Raw genomic sequence first — 19,983 nt, 5'->3', positions numbered from 1 at the left:
ACGAACAGGAAGTTTTCTGAAACGAGTGTTTGGCATCCCCCTATAGTTTCTTTTTGTGCGTGTGTTTTATACATATCACAGGCTTACTGGTAATGGTAACATTTGCCTTGCCCAGCGAGCAAGACCCACTCATTTTTGGGAAAGTGGGTCCAAAGAATTTTGTAGGCCTTGTAGGCCTGAATTAAGGCTCATTTTTCATCTACTAAATCTTCATTGTTTGAAAAACAACCACCACCGATAAAAAAAAAACAAATAAGATTAACCAGAATTGCGCTACCTAAATCCATTTCAAATATAATCTTTTCCTGTTTTTAAGGAACTGAACTTAACGCCATTGTTATTTTTGGCTGAATCCCACACCTACTTAGCAAAGCATGGGCAAGGATGTTGTTGTGTTCTTTTTTGCAGCACCAATGCAAAGGGTAGTTACAAATTATAGTTTAATATTTCTGGTGTTTTAAAAACAAAATTTAAAACTGGACATATTACAAAAGTTTATTTTTATTTTTAGCTAAGCATGCAAAGTCCGGTCCTATGTATCTCACTGATAGCCCAGTACGTACGTCCACCCAGCTTCCTAGGATAATATGCCCACCAAATTGCTAGATTGAAGGTGCCTTGCCTTGATCTCTGTATACTGTACTTTCTCCTACATGAACCTAGAAGAAATCAGAAACATTATAAAATTGAAGCCTTGGATTGTATGACCAGAAACACTATCAACACTTTGAGTTTGTCACTTGTGAACAATGAAACCGATGCGGGGGGAGGGGGGCAAGATTTAGAGAATGCCACAGAGATGCCACTGAAGTGTTGCACACTTAGTCACAGGCTTTCAGAAGACTAAAAATATGGGTACTCTCTATATGCTTAAGAAGGTATTTGTTTCTCAGAAAGAGCAACAAGGACCAAACTGTACCTCAGTCTGGAAAACTGTGTGGCAACGCTCTCTTGGCCTCTTGCTGTTACCTTGGTATTTAAAGACAAAAAAAGGAAATCTTCCATTCCTTTTTTAGCATTGTATTTCTGGCAATTTGTTTTATCACGTCTTTGTGCTGAAGCCCCTAGCAGAGACCGCTGGTTATTTCAAACTCCCTGTCCACTCAGCTGAACAATTGATTCAGTCTGAATGAACTCTTCATGCTAGTTTTCAAATGTGTTCTGTTTTTATAAGCAACTTTAGCGCACTCTTCAAGGAGGCTACTGTAAAGCTGCTAAATTCTAGATAAACTTTTTTTTTCCCGTAGGCCAGACTTCCTTGTTTATGTATGTAATATGAGAACAGCAAACTAACACTTGGTGTTGGGTCTTTCTAGGGAGGGAATGAGTTAAGCATGAAGCCCACTATCCATGTAGAGAAAAAAATACAAACCTATTCTAATACTGTGATAAAAATGCAAAGAAACTTTGACTTAGACTGTGCCCTTGCCTGCTAGCACTAAATATGTGCGCATGGGAAAAAACAACACTTTATTAAAAACTTCGGCACACCCTTCTCATCCCATCTGGTCCAGTGGGATTTGTGCACCATCCCCGAGAAAACAAAACAAAACCAAAGCAACTCACATGGTGAGCCAGGGTCTTGCTCTGCATCTGGAGGACCCATGGGAGGCAGCAGCCTTGATGTTGTGCTACCTGCTGGGTCCCAGAGGGGGCCCCAGGCCTTCCTACAATTATGAGGAGCACATCACAATATTTTGAGTAATATAATACATCTGAAGGCTACATTCTGTTTCTCGCTCACCTGAATTTCGTAAGAGTTCATGAGGAGGGAATACATGTGTTCATGTCCCATCCAGCCATCTTTTTACTCTCCCAGTGTAAGAGCCTGGGGAGCGACAGGGCTGGATACCTGGCTGAGCCATGCAAGGAGGTTCTGGTTCATGGCCTGATGCTACATAAGTATTGTTTTCAACATTAAACTTTTGATCCTGGGTAATTATGATCTGCGAACCAGTTTGGGGGGCTATAGTTAAGGCCAGAGTTAATTTCTGTAAGCAGTTAGTGCATCCTGGAAACACAGCATTTTTTTTTTCATTATTATTTTCTGGTTTTGTTTCTATGGGCTAAATCCATATGTGTGTTTAATCCAATGAATAGATGTCCTAAAAAACGTTTTTTCTACAATCTGTTTAAACATAGCAAAGGGGTCTTTGTGCTTTGTTTCCTCCCTTTAATTCTGTCTTGTCTCATCTGTTGCATGGGAAGAGGATGGCAAGGATGAACTGCATGTAGTAGGTTGTGTCTATCAAAGAACTGTTGGCCTGTATTACTAAATTTACATACATATATGCAAAGAGTTTGTCTGCATTGTACAGTTTGTGTTTATTCTTATTTGTTGTATACACAGATTCAACATGATGAATAAAACATTTATATGAAGGCATACTCGAAAACAACAAAAAAGTTTATGTAAGAAGTAGACTGTGCAAAACATCATTGCACTGGAAGATGGTGAAACTTCATGTAAATAGGTTGGCAAACTCAGTTCTCCCCTTTTACCATGCCAAAGAAAATTTTAGCTCCTTAATATAATACCTCTCTTGCTGTTCTCCAGGGTGAGACTTCACCATTTTCTTCCCTCTAAAATTAATTTTGCTGTTAAGTGAAAGCTGTTTTCAACCGTCTGTTACTACTAAAGTACTGTATAGTAAACCTGATGGAATCAATTTGTATTTACAGATTGGGGTTTTTGTACTTACATGTCCAGCTGTCTGTGAATCTGCAACGTTCCAGTTCTATTGCATGCTTGCTTTGTATTTTGTTCTTCTTCTGGGTTTTATCTAATCTCTGAGAGACTGTTTGCACAGCAATCCAACCTCATCTTACCATTTCATATGTTAACACTGCACATAGTCGTTATCTCTTTCCTTTTTTCTTAAATCTGTATTTCATCTACAGTTCTATTTGGCAAAATCAGTCACACCTGTACAGTTCTAGAAATCCAGTTTTAAGTAGTTATGAACTACTTCAACAAAGCACCGTTTTGTTGCACTTCAGAAATTGTATAAATACACAAGAATCCTTATGAGATTGCTCACATGATAGAGCCTATAGAAAGGTGACTATAGCTTTTAAGTATTTTGGAGTTCACATAACACAGCTTTTGCTTAGTTTGCTGGGGGTTTTGGCCACTCTTAAATAATTTTTTAATACACTGTCATTTTCATAAAATTTAACTTGTGTAGAGTCAGGTTGGTTCTTAACAACACCCCTCCCCCCAAATATAAAGTAAAGCAATTCACTTTGACTATGGTATATGCCTGAAACAACACTAAGAACTCTGACTTTTTATAACTATATTGGGAAACTTTCTCTCTTGGTTTAAACCCACTGTAAGCAATGAGGTATGAAAGCAGGCAGTGTGGTCCATGCATTACAAGTGTGTCTTCCTGATCCATCTGTTTATTGGTACAAAGAAGAAATTATTCAGCTCCATTCAAATGGGAATGAAAGTAAAATTAGACTAAGTAAGGAGGTTATCTTTCTTTTAAAAGCCCCTTTAGATAAACTCATATTCTGTGCAATGAATTTTAGAATGTCTAATAACAGGGGGTTTTTTTGTGATGACTAATGCAAATGCTATGACTTATTCTTAAAGATGTAATAAAATTTTTGTTCTATTACCTAGTCACAGAAATATTCAACTTAGCTTTCTTCATCCCAATATCATTTAGCTGTACCATTTAGCTACAAAGCGAGATGTCATTCTGTAAAGAAGCAAGGGCAGTGCATCAGAAATGTCAGAGCAGGTGCATGATTAAAGGTTCATCTACGTGTTTCTAAAAGAGAGTATGGCCAGGGAAAAAAGGGTCACAAGTAGGTTAATAATTTATACAAGCAAATCAATCCACAGCTGTTTTATGGGTGATATTACAGATATGTTATATACAATAGGCATAATCCTGCAAGTCTACTGTAGAAGCATTCGGCACGTTTCTGGATTGTGTTCTTTCTCTCATAAGAAGAAAGCAAGGCTGTATTATCTTCTGTTTATAAGGTTTATCAATCTAGCCAGAATGAAATCCCCATTTATCCGATTTGGTTTTGCCTCCTAGAACTGCCTTTTGCCACAGACCTGGAAACAAGTTTTTACAGTCACTAGCTATGAAGAATCAAGCAGTGTGTTTCACTCCCTTATGCCTCTTCCTGCTTTTACAGTTTATGTATCTGGAATTCCCGTCACAGGGAATGAGGTGTAAAATCACAATTTATTAATATAGCTATTATTTTCACATATGTGGAACAATAATCTTATTCCTTCCGATCTCATTTTTCTAGTCAGGCAATGAGCCACAAAACAGATCTGCTGGGAGTTACATCACCAGTTACCTCAGCATGAAGAGCCAGGGAAATGTTCATGTAACGTTATGAGAAACAAAATACAAATTGGAAAGGAATTTATGTACACATTATATTTTTAGGAGTCTTAGTTAATACTTTAAGGTTAATAGCGATAGCACAATTTTGTTTGATAATTTACATTTTAATGAACCACTGACAGTAGCTGTCTTTCTTAGAATATTCTAGTATCTTTCCGTATGAACCTTAACAAACAACGTGGATAACACTTTTTGAATTGCTATGGCTATGTAATCCATCCAGTAGCCAAAATGGAGCTGATTGTTTTTTTAAAAGAATTCTAACTAAAAATCAGAATCATCTTACACTCTTTAAGTATATAAATTTAAAATGAAAGCAAATTAAAAATTAAAATGCATCAAATATGACATTGCAACCCTCTCAAGAATTGTTCTTTTGTCTATGAATGAGAGTACCTGAAATACCACGGCTGATCTACAGTATATATAAATCTGCTTATCATGCCATGAAACAAGTCAAAAGCATCTACTGAACCTAGATAAGAGTTTTGATTATCTAGTATTTTCTTATTACAGTACTAAGTACAAATGGAAGGAAATCAAGGAAAACTTTGTATCTTTCATTGTTTACGCTCTGATTCAGCAGATTAATGTATATGCGAAAAAACACTGATAATCAGTGTTTGATTATGATTCAGGTCAGTGGTATTCATAAATATAAATAAAACCAACAATCTGTGCTCTCCAGACACCAGGGTTGACAAAATACATATATGTTAAAATTTAAGAAAATATTACTGTTAAGTTCTACAGAGTTTAAGGATTATAAGTATAAAATATAAACTATAATTTCAAGATGAATTTTACTTTGAAGATTCTTTATACTGTATCAATACGTTTTAGAACTCTGCCTGATATTGTGGTTATCTAAAAAGAGAGCAGCTAGCAGCTTTGGGATGTATGTCTTGTTATTTATCTGCATAACTTTTATATAAGTTATGCATGGATATTTGGTGATTATGCTCCCTGAGAACATGGGTTTCACAAGCTTCATTTTTAGAAAGAAAGAATCCAGGTTAAGGAAAAAAAATTGGGTAAGAGAAAGAGCAAGCCACATGGGAAGGGGGAATAATAAAAGTGATTAAATAAATTCATTAAAATTTTTTGCATTCTATTACATGTTCTGTACCATTGTATTTTCCTATTTCAAAATTGTCCTTTCTAAAAGAAAACTAATTTCTAGACTAATAATGGAAATAACTTTTTTGGTTGATGCATAGTTCCCTTATTGCTGAGTCATGTACCTCTTCAAAAATCAGGACCTTGACACCTAAATCACAATGCTACAGTTTGGTATTAAAAAGAAATATTTTCCAACCATTTAAGCAATTTCTCGCTCAATCATGGTTTCACAAAATGTAAACACTTTTGAAACTAAAATGTATGTATCTTTTTTTGCTCTAAAGAATTCAAGGGCTGCCAAATCTACATGTACAAAAAAATAAGAGACTCATATGTAAATAAGTTAGGGAAGTCCCAATAGTTGTGCATCGTTCATAACTCAATGTGAATTTCACACTGAGCAGCATTTCACCATTGGAAAATAAAATTTTTGTTCATACCACTGCTTTGTTTGTATTTACTGTATTAAAACTTTAATTACTTTGTCGCCATTGTCTGAACATCTTTGGCTGAGACCAGGCTACTGCATAGAATAGCTGATTTTTCAAGTCAGTTGACCTTCAGGCTCCCCACTTCTATAAAAGCAGTTAAATTCAATGAATACCATGTGTGACAGTGCAATCTGTTCCAAACAGTGATTTCTAATAGCACACAGAATTGTCATCCTAAAAGTTATTGGTATAACAAATTTTCATTTGCTTTACTTTTAAGAGGACTAGGCAACTGTACATACATAGAACAGTATGATAAAAGTACATGAGTTGCAGAATACATGTTCAGAATAGCTAATCATACATTTATATCTTTATTAGTTTCATTCCTTATACTCCTATAGGTTATGTATTTGAAAGTATCGTAGTATGCAGACTAGATAACCGACTTACTGACACATTAACCACAGAAACTAAGAAGTTCTCTTGTGGACAAGGGTCTGTTCAAACATTTTGGGTCTTCAGTCTATGGTTGTCAGGTAATTGTACCTCAGTTATACAAACACAATTCTTTGACCAAAAAAAAAAAAAAAATGTTTTGATAAGCATCTTTACAGCTTCTCTCAATTTAGGAGTTGATGCATGATCAGGATTGTTAGAAAGAAAAAAGAGCCAAACAATGTATTTGTCAAACACCATCAAATTAATCAAATTAATTATTTGACAAATATTCAACTAGTGCTACCCTTCTATAGGAAGAGTGTTGCATACTGACATGGAGAGGTGACAACCAAGTAAATAATGTTAAAAAAAGGCTTTCTTACACCGTTTCCAAAGGTTGCTTAAAAAATAGGCATTATGGGTTTAATCTCAGTTCCACTGAATTTACCAAAAAACTCTGAAGAAGTTCCACAGGGCCAGTATTTTATGACTTCACCTTTTAGAGCTTGGACTGTCCTGCTCCCAAGTGATTTTTTAATTATTTTTTTTTTTAGTTTTGTCATGCATTTCTTTAAGGAGCAGGCCCTCAAATGAGTGTTCTAAAGTATTTACACCCATGTACATGTGCGTGCATGCACACGCATACACCCACACACTGAGTACTTCTGAAATTAAATGTTCTAGCAGCCTAAAGAAAAAACAAACAATAAACCTCCTCAGTCTTTGATGTCCGTTGTTAAGGGTATTCTCTCCCCATCCAGATTTCACAAGCATTTCCATTCCATCCTTCCCAGCACTCACAGTTTCCACAGCTACAAACACCATTGCCTAGAACAGAATGAATAAAGGACAATCATCATAACTGAAATGTACTACATTTAAATGTGTTTTATGGGAAGTAAAAAGCCATGCTAAAGTAGATGCATTGTTCCTCTATTGTTCCCCCCACCCCTTTTTTTTTGCTTTGGAAGGAAGCAATTACTGTACCATTGCATTAAGAAGCCACCCCAAACCTACACTTACAAAGAATTAATAGCATTCTCTCAATAATTCCATCAGCAGAATTGCAAATATTGTAATTATGCTACTACTATTTGTACCCAGCTGTCGAGGATCAGTGTTCACACTGTACCTCCAGGTACAAGGAAAAACAAGATTACTTTTAACTATTATGCAGAAAGAAAAAGACATTAAAAGTTACAAACAGAATAGCAATAAAAACATCACTTTGAACATGAAAAACTTTAAACCTAAATTCTCAGAAGTGCTATACAAATAAATAATATCTTAAACTCTCTATTAGATGAAAAATGTGTTGGCCCTATTTTGCAGCGGGGAAACATTAAGTACTGAGACTCTCATTTTCATTTTATTTCAATATTTGTCATGACTCCTGGATGCTCAGCTTGACATCTCTACAGCCTGGGTTTCCAATGTGAGCACCTCTTCCTACTGACTTTATGAAGAGCCGTGAAGAGCCGCTGCAGCTGAAGATAAGGCTCCTGTTGCCTCTATGCTGGCTACTTGCCCCCAGAAAAGGACCCTTGTTGATGGGGCTAGCTGGAAGACACAGTTTACTACTGTCAGCCCTCCCACTCGCACTCTCATTGGCTTGCAGATTTCCTCCACATCTAATAATTGCTCAGCAAAGATTTTCTAAAATTAAGATTTGTAACAGGAAGCAGCCAGTGAGTTAATTTAGCAATTCCCGTGTGGCTTCTTGTCACTGGATTTGTCATGAGGGTTTGTGGCAGCCTGCCCATTTCTAGCCGCATCTGCCACCTGAACTCTCAGACAATGCTAAGGTGAAGCCGCTTTAATCACTAGCCATCACGTCATAAGGAAAACTGTCAGGCATTTCAGCCTCACACTGAGAATTGTCTGATTGCCAGGAAGCTCTGTTAAGCCACACAGCTATGCCTCTCACCTACCAAAGATCATCAGACAAGTGGATTTTGTCTATGACTTAAATGCATTATACACATAGAAAGTCCAATAAGAGAACAAAAGTTAAAGAAATATCTCATGATCAAAATGCTGACACTGTACGCCCTTTGCCAAAAAGCAGCAACTTGTAGTCTATTACGGGGAAAAGTGTTGATGGATTTCATAGCTGGCTTACTTATTTACATTCATACTCAGGCTTTCAACTGTTGTTTTGAAACCTTAAGTTGATTATCACACTGCACGAAGAAACAATTATAGCAGGTTTGAATAACCAGCAAATGCACTTCCTCCGTCAGTGGAGAAACAAGAGACTGGGCTTTGTCTGACATAATTCCCATCAACACAGTTTGTTTCTTAGAGCAATTAAGTGTGAGCCTGTACTGCACCTGTGCAAATGAGACCGTCATGTTTGTCACAGTCTCTGTCATCGCATTCACAGAATTCACCCGAAATGTACCATTCCTGTGGTGAACAGATGCACTTTCCACAGTGGCAGGAACCTGAAATCAGAAAAATTATTACTCGCAGTCAAAGAACACTGGCATTTTCAGACTAGAAAATAACATCCCCAGACACACACGTGCACACATACACACGTGTGCATATGCACAAAATTGCTGCCTAAAAAGCTATTGCCTAAAAGAAAATAATCAAGCTAAAAGCTTTTTGAATAAAAGGATTCTTTTGGGGTGAGCTAGAGTATGGTGGGACGTTACTACTAATGCTTTGATTCTTATCATAGAATATTATATTATTATATGCTAATATTATTATATACTAATGCTACTTCACTTAATCAGGACTCACATTTTGAAGCTTTCCTTTGGTTTCAGAGACCTACTATCAGGGCTACTCTTCCCAGTAACCGTTCTTTTTTCTTTTACTAGAAAAACTCAAATTGTCCCTGACCCACTGTTACTGAAGGCAATAAAATCGTACCTGGGAAGAAAATGGCCCTCCTCATCTAAAGCCTTTAGGGATGAGTCCACAAAAGACCAGAGGTGCCTAAGACTAACATTTAGACCCCCAAAATCCTCATCACCACAAATGAAGCTGCTCCACCTCCCATGGAATTACTAAATATTTGCTCTAGGTCAGAAAAAGTTCATGCACATAACAGCGGTTCAACAGTTTGCTCATTCCTGCAGAGTACCCCAATGCCCCTTGTTGAGATAAGCCGCTCTCCTCCTCCTCAGGGATGTCAGGTCGCACCCCCACAGGCAAAGGAGGGACTTTATGGTGACATTCAGGTGATGACGTAACCCACCGAGCACCAGAAACCTCCATTTAAGGGAAGAATCAGAGACACCCCTACCTTCAGAAGGTTCATGGCTCTGAATCCTGGAAAAGGACAAATGCCCCCAGGCAATCATGTGCCAGGAAGCCTGTAGTCTGAGACGGATGTGGGAGAGCCTTTTCTGCAACTAGAAATGCCACTGGGAGGTGGTAATTCCTCCCGGCTGATTCCAACACCCGGCTGAAGAGAGTTGGCTTTTACAGAGCCCATCCTCAGCTGCCTGACCCTATACTGAGTTGAGGCACTTAAACGCCAAGGTGGGGCGCTTAGTAACTGCTGAGCAAAAATCCTTTTGTGGACCTAGCCCTAAGAACTGGTTACAGCACAAATCAATACAAAAATCTCAAAAACCAAATAAATGAGAACAAAGAATACACATATAGTTTTCAATTATGGGGGGGCGGAGTTTAAAAAAAAAAGTCACCAAAGAAGCTGTCAACCTTTAACAGAACATGCTTATAAATTAGTTAGATGCTGTTGAAAATCCCACCCTCTTGCAATATTTCCAGAATGTTTCCAGTACAAAGTCACCGATCTGTTTAATGTAATATTAAAGAAAAATATATAGAAGGAACCGTGGTTATGTCAGAATATAACCTAAACAGAATTCATGGGTTAATGAATTAACAGGGCTTGAGCCAAGTGTATACAATGATGCTTTTTCATCTTTCCATTCCTTTCAATGACCTCTGAATAAAATCCACAGTAAAAATCCAAATACACATTTTTTAAAAAAATGTGGATCTGTCAATATCAACCAATTTTCCCTAGGTTTTTCCCCTAAATACTGAAGTGCCTCTGATCACTGAAACTTAATTCTTTAAAACTTCAGAACAGCCTCAGCAGAGTATCCAATTTTTTAATTAAAAATTCAAGTAATTTATGTTTATTGTAAGTTGACAAAAATTAACTCATTACCTAATTTTAGAGAAATGCTGTTTTAACTTGTAACATACGGAACATGTAAATATATACAGGAAGGACTAGTGATTGGAACATTTGGGGATGGGAGTATTTGGTTAAGCACCTACTTTTTCCATGAGTTCTGAGTATATTGGGGCTGGTCTTGTTCAATATCTTTATCAACGATCTGGACGAGGGGATCGAGTGCACCCTCAGTAAGTTTGCAGACAACACCAAGTTGGGCGGGAGTGTTGATCTGCTCGAGGGTAGGAAGGCTCTGCAGAGGGACCTGGACAGGCTGGATCGATGGGCCGAGGCCAACTGTATGAGATTCAACAAGGCCAAGTGCCGGGTCCTGCACTTTGGCCACAACAACCCCATGCAGCGCTACAGGCTTGGGGAAGAGTGGCGGGAAAGCTGCCTAGAGGAAAAGGACCTGGGGGTGCTGGTTGACAGCCGGCTGAATATGAGCCGGCAGTGTGCCCAGGCGGCCAAGAAGGCCAATGGCATCCTGGCCTGTATCAGAAATAGTGTGGCCAGCAGGAGTAGGGAAGTGATCGTGCCCCTGTACTCGGCACTGGTGAGGCCGCACCTCGAATACTGTGTTCAGTTTTGGGCCCCTCACTACAAGAAGGACGTTGAGATGTTGGAACGTGTCCAGAGAAGGGCAACGAGGCTGGTGAGGGGTCTGGAGCACAAGTCTTATGAGGAGCGGCTGAGGGAGCTGGGGTTGTTTAGCCTGGAGAAAAGGAGGCTGAGGGGAGACCTCATCACTCTCTACAACTACCTGAAAGGAGGTTGTAGCGAGGTGGGTGATGGTCTCTTCTCCCAAGTAACTGGCGATAGGACGAGAGAAAATGGCCTCAAGTTGCGCCAGGGGAGGTTTAGATTGGATGTAAGGAAAAATGTCTTTACTGAAAGACTGGTTAAACATTGGACCAGGCTGCCCAGGGAAGTGGTTGAGTCACCATCCCTGGACGTATTTAAAAGATGGATGGACAAGGCGCTTAGGGACATGGTTTAGTGGGCATGGTGGTGTTGGGTTGACGGTTGGACTCAATGATCCTAGAGGTCTTTTCCAACCTTAATGATTCTATGGTTCTATGATTCTATGATTGCTTACTGAGCCATGGGCACAGAAAATACTGACATGCCCCACAAGGATAAAAAATGCCATTGTGTAAAGAGGCAGTGGAGGATAGCATACATATTGCGTGGTTGCTGTATAAGAGAGACACTGAGACATACTTGAGGGTAATTTAAACTGAATGTCTCTGTTTATACAAACTACAAGGTACTGACAGCTGAAAATAATGATGAATAGTATGAGAATTTTAGTGAAATTAAAGCAGTTAATAAAAGCATGACGTTGTAAGAAACCGGAAGTGATTTTGCACAAGCAAGCACTGATGCGGCTACTGAGGGATGCCCACGACGTTTAAAACTGTTTTGCAGAAGATATAGCAAATTTAACACCAAGTCAACCAAGGAAGATCAGGCTCCATAATGTAAAATCTGTTAGGGAGAATGAATGTATCAGGTCTTTTCCCTGAATACAGCATGCTGCTCTGGGAGGCTCCTCAGTTTAATTAAAATGAGTCTAATGAGTTGCAGGGTGTTCCCTAGGATCCCAGCCAGATCCTCTCGGATGGGATTTGGCTCATTACCTAGCCTGCGTCCGGCACCGTTACAGTAGCCATCTGCAGCCCTACATTTACTGCCAGGGAGGCAGCAGCATGGTGGGTGTTGCTGTTTTCCTTGGGAAGAGCTTTTACCACAGGTGGCACAGTCAGCAAGCCAAAATTTTGAAAACAGCCTAGGAATGTGGATGTCCAACTTTGCTTATATTAACAGAGTGTAATTTTCTGAAGGTGTTCAGCAGTTATCTGCTGAAAACCAGGACTCCTTAGAGTGTAATAAATCCTACATACAGAAACTCAAGCTCCCTCAATCCATTATAGCATTGCATATCTTGGCTAGGTTTCCAGCAAAGACAGAATAACCACCATTAGCGCACAGGTTTGAAATTCCCTTTTATTTGACCAGTAATGGTTACTTATTGCTCAATGTAATGAAACAGAAAGAACAATTTGTCATTTTGGCCTCTGGATAGTGCCGGTGAACAACATTTTAAAGTATGGGTACCCAGTAAGACATGGTTTCCAGATACATATTTAAGCATCAAGAATAGATTTGCCCAAAAAAAAAAAATAAAGGCAGAAAAAAGCTAAGCATAGAAACAAAAGTTACAAGTAATTAATCTGTCTTTGCCTGTGATCCCCATCCTGCCCAGAGAAGAGGCAGGAGATAGTAGCCTCCTTGGACGTTCACTGGCCACACACTTCTGGAAGTTATCTTATGTAGGTATTTCCCTGCTGGGACAAGCACTTACATATGACCAGCTGTTCCCACAATAAAGCTGCTATAGCAAATAATTTGACACCGCTTTATTACATTGACCGTCCTCAGGGCAACCTTCCATCACATTGGAAGCTTACCTGTGCTTGGAGGCCGAAGAAGCTTAAAAAAAAAAAATCCCACCAGTGTTGCTGAATATGGATTTAGGGTCAGGTTTGTAATTCCCATAGAAAGTAAATGCTGTTCAACAGTGCGCTACTGCATTAGAACTGGGCCTTCGGAGCCTCCATTCATGCAGCCAGGTTTAAAAGCACTACCTGCCTGCAGCTGGTTACAACCTAAAGCAACTTTCAGGCTGCTCCAGCCTACATCAATGCCCAGATCCCAAACCACCCCCTGGGCAGCACAGCCAACAGAGGGAAAAAAATCCTTGATGTCTCTGCATATTCCTGCCGGATTATCTGCTCCCAAAGCCGCAGAGTAAATTGTAGCCTTGATATACGTGCTCAAAGCTAATTGTTCTCAGAGTAAGACCCACAGGCTGGAATAAATAGCTCTCAGCCATCCTTACAAAAAGATAGCAGATAATACAAATATTTTAAAATTCGACATCATTTTTCATGTTTACATTTATATAGAATCTTATATAGTGCATTTTAGCGATTTTAAGCATATTTGCTCACCTTCATGGTTTATATAAAAAAATCACAGGGAGACCAAGACTAAGAGAAGAGAAGTTAACTTCTGCAGTAAAACAGAGTAACTCCATTTCTCCAGTAACTCAGCACCCTCTTACACATACACTAATTTAAAGATAGCCACATCTTCTGGAAACAATAGAGAAGCAGTGCAACTTCCTCATTTTCTAATGACATTGTGATGACTAGGGGGGAAAAACCAAAATAAAACGGTGCAGTGGGGGAGAATTCTGACAAGTGATAATACAGATGGAAGAAGGCCGGGCTGGAAACCCCATTTACATTTCCTTTGCACTGAAATAAAAGTTACCAAAGGGACAAGTGGAAATCTGCCTGATGTAGAAGGCTCCTAACTGTTTTTTTCCAGCTAGCAGGTTTCTTCCCTGTCTATGCAAGGGATATACAAAGAGAGGAAATGGCACGTCCAGTCTGGAGTGTGTGCATTCTAGCCTCCAGCCAGTCCCACCAACCATTTTTCGTCTATTCTCTTTCAGACATATTATATACAAAAATAGGCAGTTTGCACTATGGGGGAGCTAAAAAGCCCTCTTTCCAGTAATGCAATTTCCTAGCCTGAAAGACTGCAAGGTAAGAACCTCAGAGAAAAATTCCAGATAATTATCAAGATTTTCTAAATTTTATTCCTCCCTGTGGCAATTTTTTATAGCTGGACTGAAGCTCATGCAACTATCTGAATAAAAATTAGTAAATGAGAGAGTTTGTGGGATTCTGTTGTGGGGGCTGCAGATGTCTACCTTTCCTTTGCTGCTGTGTTGGGCAGGGGGGGTGATTAAGCATACCCCTGCAACTTAAATGTTGCTCTTAAACATTCTCCTCCACTTACTGTTGCCTGAGATATTACATTTGCCATCTTGCCCATCACAATGTTACTGCAGGTAATGCCCCTGTCCCTCAAACTGGATGGAGCGCTAACGATTAGTTTATAATGTACAGCTGTTCAATGCAGACCATCAGATAAACACATACAGAAAATTATATGCTATTAACAAATTGCATAGGAGAGCAATGCTGCTAAACATGTACAACTGTGGTGGGTGTTTGACAAAATGGATGTAAGTGCATTACAGAGCCAAATATAACATCCTTTTAATAATAGGTGCCTTTGAAAGAAAGGGTTACCAAACAACAACCCACTGCCATGCACATTAGCCTTCCAGAACATGATTGTTTTCCTCTGCCAGGGCACTGACATGGTAGCTCAGCTGTCAGTTCTTACCCTTTCCTGAGCATAATATGCCATCCGCTGACTCGCAGAGACTTCTGCTCTCCTCCTCTGTCATGTTGCACTTCCTTGAATGCTGGCACAACTTTCCAAACCACCCGTCCTGGCAAATGCATCGGCCGCATGAGCAGATACCACGGCCTGTAACAACACCAAGATTGGTTATGAGCAAAAGAAGCAGAAAGCAGTGACTGTGGTCACAACGGAGATAATCTTCAGACCTCTGCAGTGTGAAGTGCATGCTATGGGATAGACAGACAGATAGATGGACAGCACAGCTTCCCAGCAGGGTGGCCTTCTTCAGTTTTCTCATTCTTGTGTTAAACAGTGTGCCCTAGTGATGTGCAGAAAAGCACAGGCATGGCTCCCCTCATCCGAAAAGCTCAGCATTGGCTCAACTTTATGGGATGTCCCCTAATCCACAGTGGACTGAGGACAGACACAACCCCTTCCCTCCCATCTCTTTAATCCTGCAGCCCGGCGCTAAAGTCTCACCTGCATATCCCATCCTATCATCTGAAGAAGCAAACCCCAGTACAGGGCTGAGAGCAGCGCAGCACACCGCGCAACAGGCAAAGGAGCTAAAGCTGCAATCTCCTCCAGCAGCCCATTACTGCTGGTTATCTGCTGCAGTGCATGGAGCAGCTGATGTGCAAAGCCTGGGCTCAACATAGTCTGTAATTACTATAGATTAACTCATACAGTACAGGATGAAGATAATTCCTCCATGGTCTCATGCAATTGCTAAAATTGGTTGTACATAAACCCAACCGGCAACCTGCAAAGAGTTCCTCTCATCACGCTAACAACACCCTGTTTCTCTTCTGCATCTCTTCTCCAGTCATAGCTATTCCAGCTCAACAGTTTAAAAGGTTTGGCACTTTCACTCCTGATACTGTAGTGAAATGCTGAGGGAGGAGCAGGAAGGAGGAAGAGACTAGAGCATTCTCCAGGGCAGAAGCTTGTATGACCCCAAGGCAGGACTTCAAAGAAGAATGGGCAGGCTACTGTGGTGGGCTCTCTCCACAGGGACACATAGATTTCAATTCCTAGATCAAGACAAGAAGCCTGAGTGAGAGGGAAGATGGACAGGCAGAAGAAGAATACAGTAGCGAGGACATAGCTATCAAAAGATGATTAAGAATAAGGGGGGAAAATAGGGAGAAATGAAAAGACAGAAAGAAAAGAGGAATGAGAAAAAACATAAAATAGAGGGCAAGGGGAGAGGAATAGACTCTTTAAAGAAGGAAGGTAATGACAAGTGAGGGAAAGGTCAAAGAAACGCTAGAACATGGGTCAAAGATTATAGCCTAGAAGCTATAATCGATATTTAAAAACAGGAGAAAAAAGAAAGATGAAACTGAATTTTTGAGAATTATTTGTACAAAGATTAATAAAAAAGGAAAATATGTTGAATAGTAAACTGAGGGGAAAATCTGGCCAGGAAGAAGGGAAAAGTGACAACAAATCCAGACAAGAATACAGAAATGGGAAACAGAAGAAAAAGAAATGTGTCTGAGTCAGAATTTCCCTTTTCAACCTTGAATAATATTTCTGCAGCAGAAATCATTCCTTAGCTAATCAGTTTACTGGGCTTAAAAGAAGCAAATTATACATACCAGTGACTTTTGTCCTATCCTACCTGCTATGTAGGGCAAGGGAGTGGAAACGAGGGGCCTGAGATAATTTGGGAGCATGGGCTGGGAAGAAGGGAACAAACAGTAGGAGTATTTGGCAAAGCATTGAGCTGTAGGATGCAGAAAAGCAAACCAGCGATTTTGCTTTTCTAATTTGTGGGCTTCTTATGAGGCAACAGTGCAACTTGACATTGTAAACTGGGAGGCAGCACTGGCAGAAGCTAAAAGGAGAGACAAACCTTGTAGTTTGCTGTAAGTGGAATTCCTTGTTTTACTGATGGTCAAATACTTCACTAATTTAAATTAGAAAATACTGGAAGCTTAAAATTCTTGGAGCTGTCATTTACAGCGATCAAAATGTTCAGAATAATTTTTGTACCCCAGACTGTGTATTGATCTTTTTTTAAAAATCTTATTACCTATACAACTTTAAATGCTCAGTAACAATGATGTAGTCTTATGACAGCATTCCTCCCCACTTCCGCAAGTGACATTCAACAATTACCAATTTACATACATGCATTTAACATATATCAGCTATTACAAATTGATAACTAGCAACAATAGAAGCTTGTGCTACTTTAGCTTCTGTGTTAGATTGGGAAACAAAACAACTATACCACAAACCAAAATACAAGAGGTAGAAAACAAGCATATATACTTTCCCATATGCTCCTTCCATGTAGATGGCATGCAGTTGTCTACGTTAACTTACTATAGCTAAGCTTCTGTCAGAGCATTTTTATCTGCCTTACTTATTTTTTCTTAGTAATATATAGATTAGATTTGAGAAGAGCTCAACCACTGAAGAGCAAAATATATAACTGGATGTTGGTGTTGGAAAATTATTTGTGGGGATACAAATACTTGTACTCATTTTAGCAACAAATAGTAAGAAATCCATGCTGATTTCACTGAGAAAATAATTTTGTATCATTTTTCTTGTACAGTCATTATGATTTATAGAATGCAGAGACTGATCATGTCTGTAAAGCCTTTACACAAGTCAAATAAAAAGGTAATGAATAATCTATTAATTTAAAGCAGAGTTTACAGTTTAACACATAAAATTTTGACATGCATTTTTCTGAGATGACAATTCCTCTCCTCCTTTATTCCAAATAAATCCTCAAAACATAAAGGATTCTTTTGTCTCAAGTAATCCATTTTACCAAAACAATATTTACTCCTAGTTGACACCAAGTTGGGCAGCTGCAGCTCTTTGGATGCCTCATCCATCGGGGTGGTGAGTATGCAAGTGCTTAGCCCAATGCTTGTTAACTCCTAGCTATCTTCTGTGTGTGCTAGCCTGTGAATAACTGCTTTATATGGTTTAGTTATGTATATCCTCCTTGCAGAGGTTCTTTGCATTTCTCTGAAGATGTCCAAACAAGCCAACTGAAAGGAAGGGCCAAAACATTATAAGCAACTGCTTTCAGTTGAATGTAATATTCAAATTATATTCAAAGTGTCCCAGTTTCATTCCAATGAATCCCAGACTGTCAAAATTATGAGCGAGAGCAGCAAGAAAAAGGTGCTGCTCTTGCTCATAGCTCCTTTTAGATCTGAATATAATTCTCTTCATAGAGTATAAAATTCAAGAATACAGCAATCATAGAGCAAAGGGGAAAAGAAAAGTATCTAGTTGAAGAAGTCCAGCCCAACTGAATTGGCTAACATGATAAAATACTGATTTAACTATTCAGATTAAGCAGATTTACTGGAAAGTGTTGTTCTATCATCAGTTCAGATTTAATACAAAACACTTAAAATCACAAACAAATTGCATATTGCAATGGCTCCAACACTATAGATCTTCATTCATAAAAATCTATGTTAATGAACATGTAAATACATAACAGAATGTTTTAAACATTAATCTCCAACCAAGAAGAAAGACTGTGATGGGGGAGAGGCAAAGGAGAGAAAAAGATTATGTTAAAGATGCTGTCACTTTGTTTAGAATTATCAATAAATCCAATAACTACAAGATTTAAATGTGAAATATGAATGCAGCAACAAAGAAAGCTGTGACAGATTACTAGCAGAGGTCCATTATAACCCAAATCAACCCAAATCAAACCGGACACCAGGATGAATTATTTCTTAACATGCCAGGAAATAAAACTCTGGTTGTGGGGAACTTCAGTTTAGGACTACTCATGCAACTGTCGTCGGAGTTCCCCAAAAAGCTGCATAATAATTTTCTAATACAAAAGGCACCACCTCACGGAAATGTCAGCATGATGAAAACGGTGAAGTAATCATTGCAGAAGAAGCTGGTTCATATTTGTAGACTAACTGATTATAACCAGATGATGTTCACGAAGGGCAAACTGAGGCCAGCCCCAAACGAAATTTGGCACCTCAGGAGAACAAGTTTCTCAAAATAATATAACATAATAAATATATAATAAAGTCAATATTAACCAGAAATGGGGGGAAAAAATCTTCAGCTATAAAAATATGAATTTGACTGTCCTGTACGAAGAATTTATCTGATAGTCCAACAACATTTTTCCACAGTAAGAGGGAAGTCCACCCAAGTCTAATGGTGGAGAGATGCTACAAGTTAGGAATGAGAAGGCTGTACAGCCAAAGAAAGATGAAATAGATAACAATCAATATAAATGAGAAATTTTGTTGTGAATGAAATGGACATAATAGGAAAAAAAAACGAAACAAACCCAAAAATCTATAACTGGATGGAAAATTAGAAGTTTTAAAAGTATACTAGGAATATGAAAAATTTCAGCATAATGCAGGATCCCTGATTTAAAACAATACAGTAAATGAAACAAATATTTCTCTCTGTATTTAAATAGAAACCGGATTTTCTATTTTTTTATTACAGGACTATAAATAAAGCACTTTCCATTATATTATTAACATAAGAGAACATTAAACAACATCTATCTGGGAGAAATATTTCTAAACGAGTGGGCTTCATTAACCTGCCAAATATGTTAAAAGAGTTGGTAAAAACATTACTGGATCACTGATTTTTATTTTATTTTTACTTTTATTTTTATTTTTATTGAATAGCAGGAGAATGCCATAAGACTGACTGGAACAGTTGTGACAACCGCAGTTAAAGAAACCTAACATAAATGTGAAGCGAAATACTGATTGTCTATTATATTTTCATTATAGGTCGCTTGGTGTTGTCCAAGTGTAATAAAGGTGGACTGTGGCTTCAGTTTGAGCAACACAACAGGCAGGCAGCTCAGTAAAAACTTCAAGTGAAACATTGCAGTGAAAAGGGCTGATGCCATCCTCATATGCATGTAACAGGAGAGAAGCGAGTAGGAGCAGAAATGAGTAGGAGCATTGATGGGATGGACATTAAAGTCCTGCAACTCACTGTGATATCCGTGTTTGAAGAGATTTTGAAAAACTTGGAAGAGTCCCAAAAAGTTCCAAAGAAAGAATTCAAAGGGCAGAGAAAATGGCTTGTTGAAAGAACTTCAAAGATCTGTATCTGCTTAGCCTATTGGGGGTGGGGGGTGGGGGGGGGAAAAGGC

General features: G+C 38.8%; 1 protein-coding gene across 1 annotated transcript in view; it reads right to left on the bottom strand.

The window, feature by feature from the left end:
• Nucleotides 1–7,112: 7,112 nt before the first annotated feature.
• The window catches only part of ITGBL1 (integrin, beta-like 1 (with EGF-like repeat domains)), a 156,580-nt gene continuing 143,709 nt past the window's right edge, over nt 7,113–19,983 (bottom strand). The window contains exons 9-11 of the mRNA XM_009333337.1: nt 14,817–14,963; nt 8,710–8,823; nt 7,113–7,204 (exon numbers count right to left, since the gene is read on the bottom strand). Of these exons, the coding sequence (XP_009331612.1) occupies nt 7,113–7,204; nt 8,710–8,823; nt 14,817–14,963 (353 nt within the window). The remainder of the gene's footprint in view (nt 7,205–8,709; nt 8,824–14,816; nt 14,964–19,983) is intronic.

Source organism: Pygoscelis adeliae, unplaced genomic scaffold (genome assembly GCF_000699105.1).
Source record: "Pygoscelis adeliae isolate BGI_AS28 unplaced genomic scaffold, ASM69910v1 Scaffold48, whole genome shotgun sequence".
In the NCBI taxonomy this organism is placed as follows: domain Eukaryota; kingdom Metazoa; phylum Chordata; class Aves; order Sphenisciformes; family Spheniscidae; genus Pygoscelis; species Pygoscelis adeliae.
Note: the sequence above shows the minus strand (reverse complement) of the source record. Positions and strands in the feature narration are given on the sequence as shown.